The 22370-nt window shown below is 41.0% G+C and overlaps 1 protein-coding gene across 2 annotated transcripts in view; it reads left to right on the top strand.

The window, feature by feature from the left end:
• Positions 1–17846, top strand: part of ANO6 (anoctamin 6) — an 80425-nt gene extending 62579 nt beyond the window's left edge. Inside the window, exons 18-20 of one of the 2 annotated variants that reach the window (XM_027892911.1) lie at positions 2326–2525; positions 2973–3078; positions 17462–17846. In XM_027892911.1, coding sequence (XP_027748712.1) covers positions 2326–2525; positions 2973–3078; positions 17462–17497 — 342 coding nt within the window. In that variant the 3' untranslated portion in view covers positions 17498–17846. Of the gene's footprint in view, positions 1–2325; positions 2526–2972; positions 3079–4033; positions 6071–17461 lie in introns of those variants that run through there. The other variant, XM_027892910.1, reaches the window with a different exon arrangement.
• The last annotated feature ends 4524 nt before the right edge of the window (positions 17847–22370 follow it).

The following is a 22370-nucleotide window of genomic DNA, read 5'->3' as shown; positions in this document are numbered from 1 at the left end:
ATATTTCTGTGCTTGTACTTCAGAGTATAAGTAATCTACTTGTACCCTGCTTTTAACTCTACTTCAGAGATAAAAACAATAATTTAGCTGTGGGGTCATCTCCCTGCAACTGCAAGACACAGTAATACATATTCACTGTCAGTCAAAAACACCTACTCAGCATGTAAATATAAACAACACGTAATTTTCACTTCATTTTATACTGGCATGAAATGCTTAAAACAGTATTTAAAAGTGCATGCCAACCACGTTTGTTTTAAGCCAAAGTGCAGTACAAGAAAAACACCCTATCCTTGAAAATTTTCAGTGAGTTTATTTTAGTCTTAGGATGCCTCCCTTTTCTTTCTCATCAGCCAAATTAACTTCCACTCAGCTGAACTCACTTGTAAAAATATTCTGGAGAACCAAGTACTAATCTTGGACCACAGTCTCAAAAAGATTGTTTCTGCAACTTTTATCTTAACTACAGTTTAGCTTCTCAGGTTTTTTTAAGTCAATTCAAATAGTAGAATAGTGTTTGTCATTTGGCAGTGGTGCTACTTAAGGTAGGGTGTATCTTGTACCCTTTTCAACTCCCTGCCCTTTCCCTTCCCTTATCTGTCTTTTCCCCTTGTTACTGTCTCTTGTGTTGTGCCGACACCATCATTTTGATCAACACACGATGAATCAGATCAGGGAAAGGATCCAGCAGGGATTCCCAGTCAGATCAGCACCATGATCTGATCAGCTGCACAGGGCCAGGAATGCTCAAGCCAGCACAGGGCACAAGTGAACTGCTAGAGGCAGAGGCAGGAGGTTGTTTTATCTAGCACTGCCATCAAAGCGTTGCTCAAGGAACAGTAGAAGAGGTATCTGTACTGGTTTTTTGCACCTTACTCCTCTCTCCCCTTCCCTTTTTTGACAACTGTTACAAATACCTCCTCAAGCTGGGGCTGTCTGGTTGGGAATGATGCACAAAAGTTGACTATTTTTGCCCCATGTCATGAAAATAAGGTAATACAGACTTCATGAACTGTGGACTGGCATGAAAGCAAATAAAATACCCGTGAATGAAATACACAGGAGCTTTTATGCTCCTCTGTTACCCATTACTGCTTAACTTTGCCCCTGCCACTGTCCCATGATTTTTCTATAGCTTTTTTCTTCCCCTTTTATACATCTCTGCCAAAGCTCCCTTCCCCTGATCTCATCAGATCTCTGCTTCACATATTTCTCCTCCATGTCTCTGTCCTGGTTCTTTCTAACCATGTTTTCTAGGATTTTTTTTTTAACCCTGACATGGGGCAAAACACTTCTCTTTCAGTCCTGGAGTGCAGCTGGTCACTCCTTCCAAGGTGCTGGGCATCAGAGATGCCTGTTGTCATGAGCTGGCTGGGCAGCCTCTTGCTAGGCACTCAGCTGCAGATCTTGCCAGTGGAAAGTCTTTCTCACAGGGAAACCCTTTGAACCTGCAGTTGCAGAGGAGGAGACTGGATTAAACATAGTTAGCCTGTCCTCCAGAATAGGATGTTTTGGGAAGTTCATGAGTTTAGAAAACACTTCCCACAACAAACATACAGATCAAATTTCCTACCCAGTTTGTGACTAGCAGACTGAGTAGGACAGGATCTCTCTTGGGAGCAACATAAAAACAAATGATCACGTCATACATAGAACAACACTATGCAGCTGCTACTAAAAAAATTATCTTGGCATCAAGAGCAGTTTCCTAATGTACGACACTGAAACTTAGGAGGTAACAACTACCAAGATGAATTTGGGCTTGCTATCCTCTCAGACAGAATGAGGTGTTTGTGGGGTCAGAGACGGATGAGGCATATATATAATTTATTTAATTCCTTTACTCAAACATCGGGGATTCTGGTGAAATTTAATGTTCTATTACTGAAGAACTCTTCTGTTGTTTTCATGAGTTTCATCAGGCAGAATTTCTTTAAGCATCTCATCAATACTTCTGATAACAAGCACATTTTTTTTAAGGTTATCCTAGAGTACTTTAAGATGAGTTTGGCTGCGGATGTCCTTTGCATGCTCATGAGAAAAAAAAAATGTATTATAGTATAACTTTTTTAAGGCATCTGGAAAAGCTAGTGTAATTTAAAAACTGTACAGAGTGCACATGCCAGAGAGAGATTGTTTTGTGCCTGTGAGAGACTATGTGCTCATTTACAGAATGAACAACCACTGACTGGAAAAGCACATATTTTCTATTTTTAGCTTATACTCTAACTTTTGAGATAACTAAATATATGGCAAAGGAATGCATATTAAACCTATTTATTTTATGCTGTTCTGTTTTTTTTGTCTTGTCTTTCTGAAATGCAGGCTATGATCATTGCTTTTACATCTGACATGATTCCTCGTCTGGTTTATTACTGGTCCTTTTCGGTCCCTCCTTATGGGAGTCACAGCAGTCAGACTATGAAAGGGTATATAAACAGCACCCTTTCTGTCTTCAATATATCGGACTTCAAGAATGCAAGCAAGCCATTTTCCCCTTGGTTTGGGAACCAAACGATATGCAGGCAAGTGTCAAATAAGCGTTTGCCATTTTCCAATTACAAAAACAAATTCTTTGCTATCCAAACCATGTAATTCAATTAACAATATCCAGTAAAAAATGTTAAAACACAGAAAAACCCATCGTATTTTGGATGGCAGAACTGAGTCACAGTATTCACTCGTAAGTTTGTGCTACTCAGAAGATTCTTACTTTAATTTGTTTTTCTCATAATTGATAGTCTTCCAAAAGAGCACCTTTTTATAAGTAATTCTTAAAAAGTGGCAAAAACAGGATATTTCAGCCAAATGTAGCTCATTTGTAGATATGATTTTACCCACTACGGTAGTTTCCTGAGCTAATTGTTCCTGGATGCATCAAGCAGGGACATGTCTTGCTCCATCCTCTGGCCACAGTGACGTACTGCAGAAATACCAGAGACAAGTTCCTGACTTTCCTGCATTGCTTTCAGATACCGGGATCTCCGCTACCCTCCTGGTCACCAGCACCAATATGAGCATAACATATACTACTGGCATGTCACTGCAGCCAAGCTGGCTTTCATCATTGTCATGGAGGTCAGTGTACAGGGGTTTGAGCATTACTTATTTAGTCTCTTCCCTCCTGGCAGAAAATCCTTCAGAGACATTCTGTCCAGGCACGGCTCTCAGAGCTGGCGATGTGTGCTGGCATGGGCAAGGGCTTGGTAGATGTAAATTAAGTGTAGCACCATTAGAAAAAGAAGTCCCTGAAGTCATGATATCAGCTGAGGATTGTCCCGCGTGTTTGCAGTTTCTTTTCTCAAGAACTGTGAAATTATTTTCAGCAGCAGAAATAGATGGGATAGTTGCACCAAAAATATTTTCACATGTACTGAGAGGAAATTTGCACACAACATATATGTATGCTGTGTATATGCATACATGTGTAAATATATATATTTTTATATATATAATATATGTGCACTAGCAGACTGAAGTCTATAAAAACAGTCACTGCAAGAGGTGAGTCTCTAGGTGATCATCAAAAAGCAATTGCTCTTTCCTTCGCTTGGCTTACAAAAGATCAGAGTCAGTCCAAGATGAAGGGAGAGAAATATTAGGTATTATTTAACTATAGAATGTACTTAAGGTCTGATCCAAGGACTACTGAAGTCATCAGAAACATGCAACTGGTTAGATCAGAGTTCCCATACCAAAGTAATTGCCCAAGAGTCATTTGAACAAACCTAAAAAAATCTTATAAGAAACTGTAACCAATGTTTCCATGCAGGGCGGAAGCACTGGGTACCAGAGTTCCCCCAAAGCAGGCAGAGAAGTCCTTGCTTAAATCAGAATTATCAAATCAGAAATTCTTGTTTGTCAGATAATTATTCTATTGATTAGTCATATCTTCTTAAAATACTGTTCTGCTGTGATAGATACTGGTACTGAATCAGCTTAGAGTCTGAAGAGATAATGTGACATTTCATTTATAATCATAATAATGTCCTGTTCAGCCTGACTGACGTTTTTTCATTTTCATCTTTCCCAGCATGTCATATACTTTGTGAAGTTTATTATTTCATATGCAATCCCGGATGTATCAGAAAAGACCAAGAGCAAGGTCAAACGAGAGAAATACCTCACACAAAAACTCTTGCACGAGAACGATCTCAAAGTTGTGAAAAAAAACATGGGTAAAATAGCCGACAAAGTTACCAAAGGAGCAGGCAGCACTTTCCAACCTAAAGCTGAATAAGTACTTTTCATATAGAATAACAGTATTTAGCCAACTATTACCCGTCCAGATATTACCTATAGCTAATAAAACACTTCGGATTAATTTCTTTTACTAAACATTGTTTCTTGCAACTGTTACCTACTCATTTACCAGTTTCCCTTAGACAAATGCAACCACTGCAACTCAGGTAAGAGTTATCCGTTTTTTAAACAGCTTTAGTAGGAATTTTTTTGTTAACATGGGAAGATAAAAATTACTTATCATCTTAAGGCAGTGCAGATTAACTCCCAAATACATAGAGTGCTTTCTGCTTTTTTTAGGCAGATACTAGATAACTAGTTTGAATTGAATACGAATGATTTGTGGTAAAAATGTCATCACATCTAATGAAGGAGTTTTGATTGCTTCCTAATGCAAACCTCAACTATAAAATGAAAGGGAAAAGCCAAAATATGAAGGAAAGAGAAAGAAAATACAACTCAAAATCACGTTGTTAAGCCATTGGAATTGACATGCTAAGAGCAGTTGTTTGCTAGCCTGAATTACCTATGCATACTGAGACTTAAATGGATAACAAGATATTTCAATTAATCACGGACTTGGATCACGAGAAGGAACAGGACTGTAAGTCCACCCTGTTCATCAATCTCAGTGTAAACAGGAGAATTCCCTTGAAATCAATGCATACAAGCTAACTTTATGGTACTCCAAGTGAGTAAAAAACTCAGGCATTTTATCTTTCCCCAGTCAATGTATTTTCATTAGCTGACTTGCCCATTCTACACTAAATGCCCACAGCCTTGAAGGTCTCCTACCTGTAAAAGCAATAAGTGTCAAAAGTCTTTTCACGTACTAAATCAATATCTGTGGAGAGCTGTCTTTTGCATTTCTCTCACACCAGGAACGCTGTGTTCTTCCCTGAGATTTTGACATGGGACAAATGTGCAGCTGGACCTGCTATGATACAACATAGTGTGATAAAGTGAATTCTGACAAGACTATGAATCTATTGAAACTGGAGATTGGAAGAAACCATTTAATAGGCCTTAAACATGCTATGAAGCTTTAAATAACAAGGAAAGATGTTAGAAGTGTGGAGGCATGTGCTACAGCTATCAGTCATCCTCAAATTAGGCTGCAGATCCGCTTGGCTATTTTGGGACCAGCTGCAAACTGAGAAATAGGGAAGTAAAGTGCTGCTATATGTCTGCAGCAGTGATATTCCAGATTATTAACTTGCTTTCTCTTTTAACAGTTTTAATGGACCAATTTCTATAAATTTCTATAAATCACAAAACCCCAATCTTGTTAAAAAAGCAAAAATATGCTTGTACTCTATAAACCAGGTGATTACTTTGTGTCTGTAATTTTGTACAAATTTTGTACTCTTCTTTAATGCAATAGATAGGCAGAATTTTTAGGCACATTATTCAGATAGCTTTTTATGTATTAAGTTCATTTGCAGAAACTAAGTAACATTTATAAGGTAAATATTATTACATTAATAATCATAAGGAATCAAACCTCAGAATTTTGTAGCAAAGCTTCCAAATACTGGCTGCTGTGTAGCTCAAGCCTGTCTTTTGAAGAAAATCATACAGAACCATAGGATCAATTAGCTTGGAAAAGACCTAGAAGATCATCCAGCCATAAGCCCAAGACTGCCAAGTCTGTAACTTAACCATGTCCTGGACTACCACAGCTATATGTATTTTAGGTATCACTCTCTGGGCCCAGCCATCCAGCCAGTTTTTCACCCAGTGAACAGTATGTCTGTCCAAACCATGAGCAGCAGCTCAGATCCCGTCCAACCCCAGAGGCTTGTGTGTGTGTAAGTGATGTAGCAGGTCACTGACCATCTTCCCTTGGACAACGGGGATTCATTCTGCTCTGCATCCCTGTCTGACGGCTCAGGGAGCTGGGTACTTGGGGAGCTACTGGTCTTACTACTAAAGACTGAGGCAAAGGTATCTTTAAGTACCTCAGCCTTTTCCTTGTTCATTGTTACTGTGCTTCCTCCTCCATATCCAATAAAGGATGAGAGTCTCCTTAGCCCTCCTTTTGTTGCTAATATATTTATAGAAACATTTTTCGTTGCCTTTTACAGCAGTAGCCAGATGAAGTTCTAGCTGAGCTTTGGCCATTCCAATTTTCTCCCTGAATAACCTCTCAACAGCTTGGGTAGTCCTCCTGAGCTGCCTGCCCCTTCTTCCAAAGGTTGTAAACTCTCCTTTTTTTCATGATACCAGCCAAGGCTCCCTGTTTTGCCAGGTCAGTCTTCTTTTCTTCTTTTTAGTATTTCCAAGGATGGAGACTCCACAATCTTCCTGGGTAACCTATGCCAGTGTTCAGTCACCCTCACAGTGAAAAAGTGTTTCAGTTTGTGACCACTGCTTCTGGTCCTGTCACTGCAGGTGGCATACCAAACTTTTGGTTAAAACAGTGTTTCTTTCCAAAAAACTGTTTCAACTGTTTCAAGGAACAATTTTAATGAAATACTCAGGACTTCCTTGTGCAAAATGAGTTGGGTTAGAAAGGACAGTCAGCTCCTTTCGTCCTTGGAGCTTCTGATTTTAGCTTTCAACTGGCCCTTTCCCATGTGCGGTGGTGTTCAGATGAGAGATGCCATTTTCATTCTCTCATCAGTGATCACAGCACTAGTGTGTCTTAAATACCTTTCCAGATGTTATGTTAGAGGGCTGGGACAGGCAAGGAGGCATCCTGTGGTAAAGGGGGCGGGGGGGAATGCAGCTCAAAGTGAACTATTTCAGGTAATTATTTGGTCTTGAGGTAGCATTTATAGCCTTCTTTGAGAGGTAAAGAGACTAGAAAAAAAAGGAATTGAGTGTCTTGCCTGGGGTCATACTGTGAGCAGTGGCAGAGCTTAAGGCTGATTTTCAGGAGTGCCTTTTTTGCTCCTTGTTTGATTCTGATGGACTCTCCAAGTTGTTCCTTTTTACATCAGTTGGCACCATTTCCTTAAGGGGGAGTTGACCCTCAGTGTCATCAGGAGTTTATATTCCTGCCTTTAAAATAATGATTTTAAAAAACACGCTACATCTGCAAAGCCTGTGTATCCATGACTTGGGTTCCTCTCATAATAAAAAGCCAATCACCTTTGAGTGTGTTTCTACACAACCATTTTTGTTCAAATGACGAGAGTGCTTTTGAAAGTGGTCTTCCACTCGTCCCCATTTTCTGGGCAGTGCTCCCCATCACAGACTGGTCTCAGTGCACATGGACTGATTTCCTCTTGGTTTAAACTGAACCAGAAAGCAGGGTTTAGATATGCACTTAATTGTTACTGTCAGGCACTCAGTCTGCAGAGCTGAAAATGCAGCTAGTCTGAAGAGAGCAGCGAGTGCTGCGTGGGCATCACCTAGTCAACATTAACTTTTTGCTCTGGTGATTTGCTTCTGAAATGCCATGTTTCTTGCTAATGTAACATTTCATTTCAGAAGACATTACATCAGGAATTCTGTTCAGTTTGCCATGTGCACAGTGTTATTCACAGCAGATTTCCGAGTGAGAAGAGGAAAACCAAGAGTGCCTAATGATTGCGTTTTAATAGTTTGATTTAAGCTGTGAAATTTCTGTAGCCTCTGCCTCCAACTGCTGAAATGTGCCCTGCTTGTACACAGGGAGCTCTACAGAGGCATCAGAACAAAATGCTGGGGGAGGCAGTTGCCAACAAACGAATATTTGTAACTTTTTTGGGGGGGCTGGGTCACTTTAATTAAAGATCTGCTTGAAGGGAAAACTAACATTTGTTTTAAACTATTAATTGGTGGGGGATTTTGGTTTTTTGGTTTTTTTTTACACTTGATAGTAGGCTAGACTCTTACTTTGTACCGATCTGTTGAAGTCAGGGTGAATTTGGACCAGTGACCATTTCACTGCCTTGACAAGAATCATAAGTTACAGACTATTGCAATTGTTTTACACTGTGTGTATGGTGATAAAATTCAGAATGTAAGAATGTACTTTTGTATTTTTCTTAAGAATGTTTGCTATCAGTTTTCTGAATATTAAGATTTCTTTATATTTATTGTCATTAAAGTCTATTTTAAAATAACAGTACATCTGATGTTGGTTAGCGTTGTTTGTTTTTCTGAGAATGGTACTTCTGCTGCCAAATGCCATGTTTAAATTATTACAGTGTCATCCCTAATTTCCATATTCATCCTCTTATTCAATCTTTTTCCATTAAACTATTAGTAGTGCTGAAACTTATCTCCTATTTTTTGATGCATCCCCTAGATGGAAGTCATTTTTTCCAACACCAGGTTGATGACAAGGACCATTATGTTCTCATACAAATAAACACTTTAGGTCTTTTTACCTTTCACTTATGTCGTAATAAACCCTGTCTTATGTTTTAAAGTCATCATTTATTTCTTCATCTTGATTCATCATTTATTTCTTCATCTTGATTGAGTCTGTGGTGCTCCCCCCTCCAGGCAGTCCACTCTGTCTCTCTTTGCCATCCGTACAGCCAGCTATTTCTCTTCTTCTGCTGCTGTTTTTGCAGGTTCTGCGGTCTATCAGTGCTGGTCAGTTTTTAAACATCATCTCCTAAGAGCACAGGAGCAGGCAATTCCAAATGTCAGAAGTCAAGCAGGTGAGGCAGAAGGCCAGCTTGGCTGAGCAGGCATTTTCTCTTGGAAATAAGGCAAAAAAGGAAGGTGTATGCCCAGTGGAAGCAAGGTCAAGTGGCATGGGAAGAATATAGAAATGCTGCTTGCCACTGTAGGGAGAAAATTTGTGTGGTCAGAGCTCAAGTGGAGTTGAAGCTGCCAGAAATGTGGGGGACAATAAAAAGAATTCTGGCTTGATGTCATTGCAAAACCTATACTCGATGATTTTTGAGTGATCTTAGGAATCCAGACAGGTCCCAGATGACTGGAAGCTGGCAAATATTGTCCCAGTTTTCATAAAGGCTAAAAAGTAGGACCCTGTAAACTACAGGCATGTAGTTCTGCATCTCACTGCAATCTCACTGCAGTGCCTGGTTAAGTTATGGAGAAGATTATTCTGGAAAGTATTGAAAAGCACTCAAAAGACAACACAGTCATTGGTCACAGCCAGCACAGTTTCATGAGAGGAAAGCCCTGTTTATCAAACCTGATTTCCTTTTATGACAAAGTAACCCACCTATTTCATCAAGGGAAGCCAGTTGATGTAATCTTTTTGGATTTCAGTAAAGCTTTCAATACTATCTCTCACAGGATCCTCCTGGACAAAATATCCAGCACAGCTGGATAAACACATCATGTGGTGGGTGGGCAATTGGCTCACAGGTTGAACACAGAGGGTCATAGTGAATAAGGTAGCATCAGACTGGTGACCTGTCACTAGTGGGGTTCCACAGGGCTCCATCTTAGGCCCTGTGCTCTTCAACATGTTCATAACTGACTTGGACACAGAACTGGAAGGGATACTAAGCAAGTTTGCAAATGACACAAAACTGGGAGGAGCTGTTGACTCCCTTGAAGGCAGGGAGGCCCTGCAGAGAGACCTTCACAAATCAGAGGACTGGCCAATCACCAACCATATGAAGTTCAGTAAGGGAAAGTGCTGGATTCTGCACCTGGGATGGGGCAACTCTGGCTGTTCATACAGACTGGGGATTGAGATGTTGGAAAGCAGTGCTATGGAAAGGGACCTGGAGGTCCTGGTGGATGGAAAGCTGAAGATGAGTCAGCAGTGCCCTGGCAGACAGGAGTGCCAACTGTATCCTGGGGGCATCAGGCAAAGCATTGCCAACCTGTCAAGGGAAGCAATTGTCTCGCTCTGCTCTGCACTGGGGCGGCCTCACCTTGAATATTGTGTGCAGTTTTGGGCACCACAATATGAGAAAGACATTAGGCTGTTAGCCTCCAAGGGAGGGCAATGAAGATGGTGAAGGGCCTTGAAGGGAAGCCGTATGAGAAGCAGCTGAGATCACTTGTTCTGTTCAGCCTGGAGGAGACTGAGAGGAGATCTCATTATAGTCTACAACTTCCTTGTAAGGGGAAGGGGCAGACACTGATCTCTTCTCTGTGGTGACCAGTGACAGAACCCAAGGGAATGGCCTGAAGCTGTGTCAGAGGAAGTTTAGGTTGGATATCAGAAAGAGGTTCTTCCCCAAATGGTGGTTGGGCACTGGAACAGGCTCCCCAGGGAAGTGGTCACAGCACCAACCCTGACAGAGTTCAAGAAGTGTTTGGGCAATACTCTCAGGCACAAGGTGTGACTTGGGATGATACTGTACAGGGCTGGAAGTTGGACTCAGTGATTCTTGTGGGTCTTTTCCAACTTGGCAACTGTGATTCTGCTCTGACTCTTCCTCTCTGCTTCAAGGAAATCCTTTTATAAGACTTAGAGAACAGGAAAGTTAGAGCATAATTTTGAGAGACCACTGCAGAGACCTTCAGTGAGTTGAGTTGTTTTTATTTTGCTGAGGGATTTCCAGGATTTGCATTCATGATAGTCGTGGAAGCAGAAGTACTACCACTTCCAACCTGTTTCTACTCACTAATGACTGCACGTCTTACAAATGGCAGTACCCCCAGTGTCCTGCCACTCTTGCATTGATTTTTGCTATGTCAGAGAAGGAACAAAACAAACTTCATAATGAAGCATAGTAAGGATTATTGTTCTATAAGCAGAAGGATATAGTATCATCACAGCCGGAATCTATATGAGGATGGTGTGGGTTTAGATTGACTGATACATTTAAAACCATTCAAAGAATAGACTTTAGTTGTTTTGCTACTTAATACAAAAATAGTCGAAGTTGCCTATTATTTCTGGTGGTACTAGAATTTAATTCTTTCTGTCACAGAGCAGATGAATTGCACTTATTTCGGGTAGTCAATATATGCCAGATGAAGGTGTGCTGTGCTCTGCCCCACCCATTCACCGTACCTTGTTAGTGTGCTCTGCCTGCACATCACCAGAGATGTCAGAAAAGGTATCAGTAACTCACACCAAGTCAAGATTTTTCTCTGGTACACTTCCCTAGCATTTCCAGTCTACTGCATAAGGCTGCTTTTCCAACATGGGGGAGCAAGCGCTGTTGGCTACAAGCTTTGGTTTTATTTGCATTTATATGGACCTCAACCATGGATCAGTAGCAGGTACAAAAAACACTGAAAAGATATGGATGTAGTTAGTCATAAATAACCTTCACATGGCTTGGACTAATACTTTCCTCATAAGAAAATGTCTCTTAGTAGCCTGATAATAGTAAATCATTCTTTTCAGGGAAGTTGAAGAAAGTGGTTTTTATTTGCAAACTGGAAGTGCATCGAAACAAGAGCCTTTTAAAGTTGCTTTCTACAATTTCTATTGCATTCTCTCATACAACTATCCTGTAAAAGCAATGCTAATTGCTAGGATTAAAGTCACAGTTTATTAGTCAGTAATTGTATCAATTCTGTCAAGACAGGGTATTCTCTACAAATATGTAGTTTATGATGATATCCCAAGTGCTCAAGAGAAAGAAGTACTCATCACAGACCACAGAGAAAATCCCACTGCATTCCATGTCCTGGCACGCACCACAGGTCAAGACACTGAAAAGCCACCTCTAGCATACAAAGAGAGAGTTTGCAGTTGCAGGGGGAGGAGCAGGGAGGTGGGGGAAGAAACTCACATACTAAATTGTGCAACACAGGAGAAATTACAGCCAACTGTGATAGCATTAACACAATATCAGGGGTTTGGGGTTTTTTTCGGTTGTTTTGTTGTTTTGTTTGGGGGTTTTTTAGGTATTCACATAGTATCCATGTAAGCATCTCACATAATTTCTCAGCTTTTGGGTGGACCTCTCACAACAAGTGGCTAAATAAGCCGTGCTGAGAGCCACAGCCACCTGTGGCTATAGTCTTACCTCCCCATTCTCTGGGATCTTATTTGGTCTCCTGTTACAGCCATATTGTGCTCATTCATGCAGTCATTTTCTAAACCGGTCTGGCTGCTCAGAGTGAGCAGTATCTTGTAAGTCTCTGTGGTGAGCGCACTGTGGGATCCTCACTTGCTGGAGCCTGCAAATCAATGGAAATTGTGAGAAATACCCCCAGCCTGGCATTCAGCCTCGAACATTCATCCCCTCCTCTGAGGATCAGTAGTGCTTGGGGTTTGTCATGTTCTGGGGTTTTACAGAGCTTGGAGCACCCTGGCTACCAAGATGTGAGCCAAAGGTTACTTGTTCTCTGAAAATATTTTGGCAGCCATGCCAGCATAAGCCTTCTCCCTGCCACCCTGGGGCTGCCTCTTGCCAACCCCTCTGTGCAGCTGTCTGCCAGGCGGGGTAGTGCAGCCACACACGTGCCCATGGCTGTGGCCACACAGCCAGCCCAACAGAGGGTCATGGAGGGTGGGAAGTAGGGAGGAGGCTGTGGGAGAGGCAGCTCAGCAGTGGAGAAGGTTCTGCCTCAAGAAATCTACCAAAATGTGACCAAATGTGCTCCTCATCCCACAGCTATATCAATGAGTTTAAAAAAGAAGGACTTGCCTGCCTACTTGAGCTGGTTACACAGCTGAAGTGGCAGGATTGTGTCCTTAAGAGTGCCCTGCACAACTGCAAACAAGTTGGGCTGGTCTTGGCACCTGGCCTGGGTCTCTGAATATCCCTATTCAGGGGTAGTTACTGTGACTTGAGCTCATGCTTCACCTGAAGCCAAGTGAATTTTCTGAGTTCAGACATGCTCTCTGAGTGCTCATGTTTTTAACTACATAGAAGATTATATGCTAAAAATTTGCAGAATCGGGAACTTAACCATTGTCCTAAATATGGTTTTGCAACAAATACCACATTGTTATTTCAGAGATTGCCAAAAAAAAAAAAAAAAAAAACAACAACAGGACAATCAGGGATTTTCATGGCAGCAGCCTGCAGGAGCCTGCCATGTAGCTGGGAACAGAGGTGACACCAGATAGGGGTATTTGCAGGAGGTTTTGGCCAGAGGCAGACATCTCAGAGTGAAGGCAGCAGCATCCGCATTTCCAGCCACGCAGCCCCCAGCTGACAGCACTGACAGCTATGCCAAAGCAAGAGCTGAAAAATTCTTTCCATATCTGCTGTTAATTAGTAACTACTTACTTAATCCGGAAAAGGCAAAAACTGATCTGCCTCTCCTAGAGTACTGTACTTCTGGATTAACGATAGGTTATAGACCTGTTACAGCTCACAGCAGTTTTCTTTTTAAAGGACCCTAAAGTATCTCTTTTTATCTCTTAGAAAGGTATATACATTATGCACACCAAGCATTATATCACTAGTTTTGCGCAGAACTACAAATAAAAGAAAAAAGCTGCATTTGTGCTCTTCATAACTTAAAGCCTTAACTGAGAGGTGCAAATAAAAAAAAAATAAACCACACTGATTTTCTTTCCTTGTCAGTATGCTCCCATACTTTTTCCTGATCTATAAGGGTAAAAAAAATGTCACCATCCCCCAAGAGGAGCCATTATCAAATCCTTTCTTATCTTGCAGATAAAGTAATGACATCTTATTGACAGTGCAGCAGAACAAACAATGTCTTACTGAAAGCTCCAGTGCTGGAGGATTTGGGCTGTCCTCAAGAGTTGAGACCAAGTAATGAAAACAGGTTTTGATGCTAAATCAAAGATAATGTCTGCTCTAGTTCTCCAATAGCCTTTAGCAGTCCCAGGCACACAGAAGGTGTGCATAGCTCACTGAGGTATCATCTGCACTACAAACTCAATAAAGTAGGGGGACTTTACTAGAAGAAGTATGCCCAAAGTAGCAAGCAGTTAAAGTATGATTTATGGTACATATGGGAACAGTACTGGAATTTTTCCTGAACACTGTACTTGATACATGGATGGACCTGGAAATATAGGTCCATCCATTTCTTACAAGCTGGTTTAGTCATATCAGAATCTACGACAAGTTATTTCCTAATTTTTGTGCCTTATCAAATTAATTGGACCAGCCGCAGACATTTTTGATGAACGAACATGAGTTAGTCATTTGGGTTTTGGTTGTCACGTCTATGTATGAACTTATTAAAATTATTGATGTACCTTTGCTCTTTAGAAAGATTCTTCTTCTTGTAGCATCCTCTCTCAGTATCTTGTGGGTAAGAAGACACTTTTGCAACCCAGGTATCAGAGTTAGGTCCATAGTATACGTATGGCTTTGTACAGATTAAAAATCTGTCAGATAGAGAATGTTACTGTGCCTCTCAAATTCATCCAAACAAAAGAGAAACAAAAATGCAGAAAACAGATGTGTTGTAGCACTGAAGCCTACAGCTTCAAGTTATCTAAGCAACCCCTGCCATAGCTCAATCACCTCCTGTGTCCCCAAGCAAGCTTTCCTGCACATTTTTCCACTATCACTTGTGTTCAGTTGACACCCTGAAAAACCAGCTCAAGATGCAAAACTGGGAGAGACCAAATACCAAATAGACTTCTACCAGCTCATCACAGGGCCAGTGAACAAAGTTGCTGGTACACAGAAAGAGCAGGGTACCATGTCACGGCATAGCAGGGTAAGAACGCAGGACCCATTTTGAATGCTTCAAACTCTCATGGACCTGCATCCTGGCTGGAAGGGTGGAAGAGGCAGCTGAGTGGGTCTAACAGATCTCTGCTGACAAAAGGTCATCATTCTCCCTCTCCATCAACCTGCACTGTGCACAGCATTCCTCAGGCCCTTTGTGAAGACAATTCAACTCACCCACTCATCAGGAAATCAACACATTTTTACCTGCCCAGTTTTGTTCTGGATCATTGAGTCAACCTGGCTCATTACAGATCCAAACAGCACCATAACCAGAACAAGGGGTGAGGGAAAACACAGTCCCAGAAGACGGGGGATCAAACCTGTCCTCTCAGGGGTAATGATGTATTAGATCAATTAAGACATCCTCAGAATTTCATGGAATGAACTACAGCTTTCAAAGTTCCATTACTTCACAGAACAGTAACTTGGTTTGCAAATGCTTTTTTTATTCTTGTCTTTATTTGTGTATTTACAAAGCCAACGCATCACATTTGTACAGCACATATATAATAGGCTAAGACAGAATGTGAACATACATTAAGAAAGTGCTCGATTTATAAGTATTAAATTTAATAGATCTGATAATAAATGCAACTTCTACTGTTGAGTAAAGAAAGATTAATATTAAATCCTGCCTGTGCTAGAGCAGGACTGAGCAATATGTGATGTCTTAACTTGTGAGTATGCATCTTCTAAATGCAGAGGTGAAGCCAGGAGGAAAGTGGAAGGGGGCCAAATTCTAACTCCTTAAGGAAGCTGAACATCCACCAAGGCTTGGCCAGGAGGACATTGGAGGACTTGTGACAGAGCAAGGCTTGTTCTCACAAGTGGTTTCTCAAAAAGCTTCTAATAATGCTGGCAAATAGCTGGCTCAGGAATATACCACTTCCATTTTCCAGATATCCCTCTTCAATTAAAGCTGAATTCTCAGGAAAATAAAATCTTATTAAATATTTAAATGGACATTTAAATAGAGAAAGAAATTGTTACAATAACCAGCCAGGACATTCCTCGTGGTTCTTCTCTCCTCTTTGCTACCATTGGTCCTACGTGGGTGTTAGTGGCTCTGTGCAATTTAATTTAATGCACAAGAAATGATCTGTGAGTTCAGACAGCCAAGCCCAAAGAGACTATATTCAGCATGGTGACCAAGAGCATCTCCATTCCCTCTTCTTCACCCAGGAATAAGATACAAGCATACCCAAACCTTGATTTTGAGGTGGATAGCTTTTCCCCCCTCCAGCTTCAGAATCGCTCAATCATTAAATAAAAACCGAAGAGAAGATAATCCAAATTATTAACGAGCTTTAGATATATTAAAGAAAGAAATGAAACATCATATACATTAATTTCAAAAATTATTATACGTAAAGAAACACCAGAAAGGACATCAGTAATCTGGTGAACAGTCCCACATCTTGCCCTTCTCTAGAAGATCCCATCTCTAAGATGACATACAAATACATAGTCCAAGAAATTTTTCCTTTTTATTGTGAAAATTATATTATGAAATATCTTAAAGCACCAAATACCTTAATGTAATGGATGAGAAGACAAACTTAACTTGTAGGCTGATGCTGACCTCGCTGAGGACCAAGCGACAGGGCATTTCTCCAAGCTGGCTGATGACACCAGCCCTTCAAACCACAGTAAAGAAAATGCGCAGTGAAGGCATAGGGAGAGGCAAGACACAGGACCAAGTTTTACCTAAATCATCAAGATAATCACATTTCTTTGCAGAACATTGTCCTTAACAGACGTTGTTCTTAGCCTGCTCCTTAATAAAAGGGATAATAACTCATGAGAACAACAACCACAGGAGATATCTAGTCAGCTTTCGTTCTTGTACTTGGCCAGTTTATGTGCAGCCTAAGGGTATAAATAGAGAGACTATAGAGGGGATTAACAGACTTTCTTTCCAGCAGGGCTCACATGCCAAAGCAATGAGTCTACTAGCATTGTTTCCCTTGAAAGGTTTGTTTAACTCTGAGACCACCACTAAGGCACCAGACTCCTTCCTGGAGCCCCATATTCTCCTCTGAAAAGGAGGGAGGCCCCACTTGTGGATCTAAATACTTTGGTGTTTATCCTTCCATCTGGGATAATCCAACCACCCAACCACCTAAACACCTCCCATTTGCAGCCATCATGAGAGACAAGGTTTCTGTGGGGATTTTACCCCTACAAGCTCCACGTGAACAGAGTCACTTCTCAACTACACCATTTTAACACTGACAGGATTTGTTTGATCATCATTATTTGATGAACAGTATGTTAGTTTCACTCTTCTGTGTACCAGCAGCCTAATAGAATGCTACAGAGGATGGGGAATACAAGCATTTAAAAGGCAAGCCTCACCTCCCCAAGTTTTAGGGCTCTGGAGCATAGACACCTACACCCAAAAAGGCACCCCAGGATCCCTTTGAGAAAAACTGGCACTTTTCAGTTGTGATCTTTCCAATCCATTTTGATTGACACTGACATGTGGTGAATCACCTGGAAGTAAACAAGAACTGGTTGAGTTGTCCATAGGTTGCCAGTCAGGGCAGTATTTCTGCTTCTGTTTTCTATATCTTATGGACAATTTCTTTTACTAAGCTCACAGCTACTCAGCAACCCCCTAGCTTCTCAGTTGGGGGGGGGGGGGGAGAGGGGTGTTTGTTTTTAAATACAATCATATATTTGCAAAGCTTTTTTAAAATTAATTATACCCTTTTTAGGGAGAACTCGAAGAGGCACAGCAGAGAGTGCAGTGACTTTCCATGGAGTGAACAGCTGGAGAAAGACAATGTGAACACATCCATCACTAGAGCAGCAGTAGGACTTTGCTCTGCACTAGACATTTCATAGGAACCACCAGACTGCCTGCACATGTCATTAAATTAAATATGATCCCAAGTTTAAACACTTCTTTGGACCAGCTCTAGATTCCCAGCATGCCACAGGATGGAGCCCTCACAGGCTATGGCTGACACCATTCTCACAGACAGACACATCTTTAAGCAACCTGAAAAACTGATCATTCTGATTTTGACCACCCATGTGGTGGGCAAGGTCTCTCTGGTGTGCCACAATCAGCTGCACGATCCCACCTGATACGTGCAGTGCTCAATTTAAGCAAATAGAAACAACGGGCTGCATGACAGGATAATCATTCATTCCAGGTGTCTCGTGCATCACCAGGATGAAGGCTGAGAGCCAGCTAAACAGCTAAGTGTGAATTACTACACCATAGCTCAAAGTCAGTGGTATCTTTTTATTAATAATTTATAGAGCTGTGTATTATTAATATGAGCAGAAGCTGCTCTCTTTCTCTCTCTGGTGGAATTTGCTTTTGTGAGCAATGGGGAAGACCAAGGAGATGAAGAACCAGACTTCCCCAAATGAGCAGGAGAGCTGCAGAAGTAGGTCACAAAACCTCTCAGTAGGTAGATGGGTCCTTCTCTCATTAGGCTACTTTTAAGCACACAGGACCAGATCCTTAGCTCATACAAATGAGTTTGGCCCCACTGATTCCATTTCAGCCAGACATAATGACACTCCTTGAAAATCTGGCCAATAATTATTTAAAGAAATACCCCGCAACACACCCCAATTACAAGCCCAAAATATGTATTGGGTGTACAGTAACACTAAGCAATACAGGCAATGCACTGCAGTAATAGTAAAACTTTAGTGTTCCTCAAGACATGGGGCCAAAGTGCTTTTACTGTTGCATAATGAATACATTATAGAGATGAATCTGTCTCTATGTATTTATAAAACAGATAATGCTGCCTTATTCACTTATTCCATGTTTTTTGCTTATCAACACATGAGAGCTGCCCTCTAGAACTTGTTCCACTTGAGGACTGAATCTCTGAAAGATTAAAAAGCACTCTTGGTTTTACAGAAATCCTATTGATTTTACAGAAATCAGCTCCTCCTATTTAAATACCTAATTAATTTCATAGCAAGCATTTCCCAGCAATTTTTTCTTTTCAATCTATTTATGGGCCTCCTGTCTGCAGCACCGTACAATACAGCAGGACCAGCTTGCTTAGTCTGCTAACAATTGTTCCATGAAAAAGCAACTTTAAGGAATGAAGTATCTATCTCTTAGCAACATTTAAAATTAAGTGAAAAAGGAAAATTTTTTTGATTGATTGGGTTTCTTAAAAGAGCTGAATGGGAAAAGTTTTTCCTCCCCAGGTAGATTCTTAGAGTCCAAACTTTTCTATTTTGCAACGAAAAGCAAACCCAAGGAAGTTTTCCAAAAACATATTTAAAAGCCTGGAAAAGTCTGGTGTAAAGCCTTTTCACCAGGAGTTTGGGAAAAGCAGACTGAGGTCCCTATGCCAGTGTGCAATTACCTAAAATGACAGTATGAAATTACTTTATTAGAAGTAACTCAGTGAGTCCTTCCCAGCTAAGTCTTACCCCAGCTACCATCCGGTGTCTGGGTGCACTATTGCCAAGTTTGAACCCAAGGAGGCCTGACTTGGTTCAAAGCTTTCAGCATCCCAGGTTGGGCCCTGGACACTCCCCCACAGTGGGGAGCTCTGTATTATATCTTGTAGAAGCAGAAAAGTTCCACCCCTTTTGTACTAATTAGTAAAAGAGCTACATAGACGTTAGGTGGTTTTTAAGATTCACAGTTGTAAACTTTAATGTTAGAGGAATTTTGAGTTAAGACACCTGAGTGCTTTTGGATCTGGATCCTAGGAATGCACCAAATTCAAATTTAGTCATCTTCATTACTTTAAATTAAGAAAAAGCACAATTCACAAAAAATTTTGCCATTAAAAACCAAGATAAACAAAAAGAAAAACCCAACGCCTTAGATATTTACATCAGTTACAAAGGTATGAAATATTTTCTGATCTATAGCTTACATTTGTTAGTGATGGTTTAGTTTAGAAATAAAATGAGATGTACAATACTGTGTGAAATGAAGTACTGATTTGCATTGCTTCATAAAGACTGGATTTATTTTAAAACCTATTTTCTTCATTGTAAAGCCAGTAACCAAACCAGAATCCAAATTTAGTTGTTGACTTTTTTTCCCCCTACAGATACATATGAAGGTATTGCAATTTCTTGATTAGTCTTCTGCTACGTTAATGAGTTATGGGGTTCCTGAGAGAGCCCAGGGGAGGCTGAGCAGGTCTGAGGGCCAGGCTGCTCCCAGGACGAAAAGACTTCTGGGGTAGGAAGGCAGCCTCGTGCAGCCAGCCTGGCTCCTGCCCTTCCACGGCACCTCACCCAAAGCCTTCAGTGAGCCATGCAACAGCTCCACCCAGCCTGTGCTGGGATTTGAAACACCACAAACTCAAAACCAGTAGAGATTGGATAACTTCACTTTGCTTTGAGGTCTGTGGAAGGGACAGCTGAGGGCAGATGCACATGCTTCAGGCTGTCCTGGGGCAGAGGCCCCCTTTCCTCTGCCCTTGGGCCTGACCCCACTTATTAGGAGGCATTTTGGGAGTTTAGTTGTGGAAAAGTGCCCTGCAGCATCCAATATACCACTTGCACGTAACACACAGCAGGTGTAGCACACGTGTCTCTCGTCTGTGCATCATCTTAATGGATAAGAAGATTTTAAAAGTCCTTACTCTAAGCTGTGTGAGTCACCCAGCAACAGGAACTGCTGCTGTCTGTTTTCCAAACTCAAAACCAGGAGCTGATGAGAGACTTGGTTGCTCTTTCGCACCATTGTGATCTGTTTCTTCAGAAACATCTCTCTAGGACTTGGTAATGATAATTTAATGGGCTATTTTCTCCAATATCCACCTTTTACTGGCTAAATGTACCTGTCTGATGGATTAGGAGAGTAATTTCTCCTTGTGTAAGGTAAATCCCCTAAGTCACAGAGAGCTTTGCTCTTCACGTGAAGATGCAGTGTGAAGTTTCATTGTTCTTTCGAAAGACAGGGTGAGCAGGAGCAAGGCAGCAACTGAATTATTTTTTTCTGTACTCATTTATCTATTGTGCTTCTGATTTTAGGTGCTTCCTTTTTAGTGAAGTTAGTGGCCCTGCAGCTCTCAGTCTTTCCTCCCCTTAGCTCAAGTGAAAGGCAGCTTTAGTAAATTGACTATACACCAGAGGTAAATGTGCTGTCATCCATAAACATGTTCCCAAGTGAAGCAGAGCTAAGGACAGTGGGGCAAATCTTGCTAGTGGCTATAGGGGGGTCATGAGGAAACCCTCTCTACCAGAGTTTCCACTGTGGCTGCTCACAGTGAACAGACACAACCACCTGCCTGTGCTTCAGGAATCCAGCCCCATCATCTGACAAGTCTCAAAGTGGCCTGCACAAGCATTCACACAGGCAATAATGAAGTTATTTAAGCAGCTTATTTCTGCCCTCTGGGATAGAGGCCAGTATGATGGGATCTAATGTAGAGTCTATTTCTAAAATGCAGTCTATGTTGAAAATGGGCTGCAAAATAATACTGTTAGTGGAGGTTTTAAAGATAAACAGTCATTAACAACGGTCTTTCAGCTGAGTACTAAGCTGTATGGAATTGAATAAAGATGAGGGCATTTCACAACTGAGACAGCACAAGTTACATTATAAATTTCAAGATGCTGCCATGTTACATGAGTTACATTTAAGTATTTTTCCTACATTTGAACTTATCGGCTGTTCCCTTTTTCTTTAAACAGGACATTCTCCCATGCAATATCATTAAAAGGCTATTAATACAAAATACTCTGAATGTTAATAAAATACAAATACGGATTGTTACACTTGTCTTCCTTATTCTGTCAGAAGAAGAAAGACAGAATATCCAGACTCTAGAGATTAGCTGGTATGGCAGGGATGGTAAATAGCCATTCCTCCTCAATTGCAGCAACACAGGGCAGTTGATGTGAAACAGAGGGCTAGGGTGGAAAAACTTATATGTTCTTAACTGTATACACAAAAACTAAATTTCAAAGTTCACACCTGAAAAAATATTGCAGTTGTTGCACAATACTATTATTTTTAATACTTGACTGTGCAAGTGATGTTCACATACATTAAAATTAAAATAAGAAAAGAAAAGGCAACCTGATATTTGGGGCCTAAGTAAGCGTTCCTATACTTAGCCATCAGAAAGCTCTTCCTATGTGCTTTAGGTTTAACTAACCTGTTATTTTTATCTGGGCATTGGAAAAGCAATTCATTTACATAGTCTTTTATTCTACTAGTATTTTTGCCCACATATATACTCAGTTTCTCATAATTATCCCAAGCCCACCCAACCCCCCTAATAACTGAGACCTGTATGACAGCCTAAATTCCTTAGATAAGCTCCCCTAAGTAAGGTTAGCATGTACAAAGGCCTCCAAGAACACAAAGAGGGGCAGTCAGGGAGGGCTGCAAGATAAAGCCTCCCAGCTTTTTTAGCATTACAGCTGCTATCTCTCTCCCCAAATCCTCTCTAACGACTGTACAAACCATTTTAAGCGAAAAGATATTAATTGGGTCACAAAAAGTAGAAGTAAAACAGAACAAGAATATAGTAGTCTAATACAGTAAAGGGAATTTCAAAAAAATAATGAAAGAAAAAGTGTTTGCTGAGCACACTCCATCCAGCTCCAGCTGCTTCACTTTGAACTTGGGGGGTGCCCCAGTTTTTGCAGAGAGCTCACCTGCAGCCT

The sequence above is a fragment of the Empidonax traillii genome, unplaced genomic scaffold, assembly GCF_003031625.1.
Source record: "Empidonax traillii isolate 1590-97213 ecotype Southwest subspecies unplaced genomic scaffold, ASM303162v1 scaffold374:size1477467, whole genome shotgun sequence".
NCBI classification, from domain to species: Eukaryota; Metazoa; Chordata; class Aves; order Passeriformes; family Tyrannidae; genus Empidonax; species Empidonax traillii.
The sequence above is the reverse complement of the archived record's forward strand: the minus strand, read 5'-3'. Positions and strand labels throughout refer to the sequence as shown.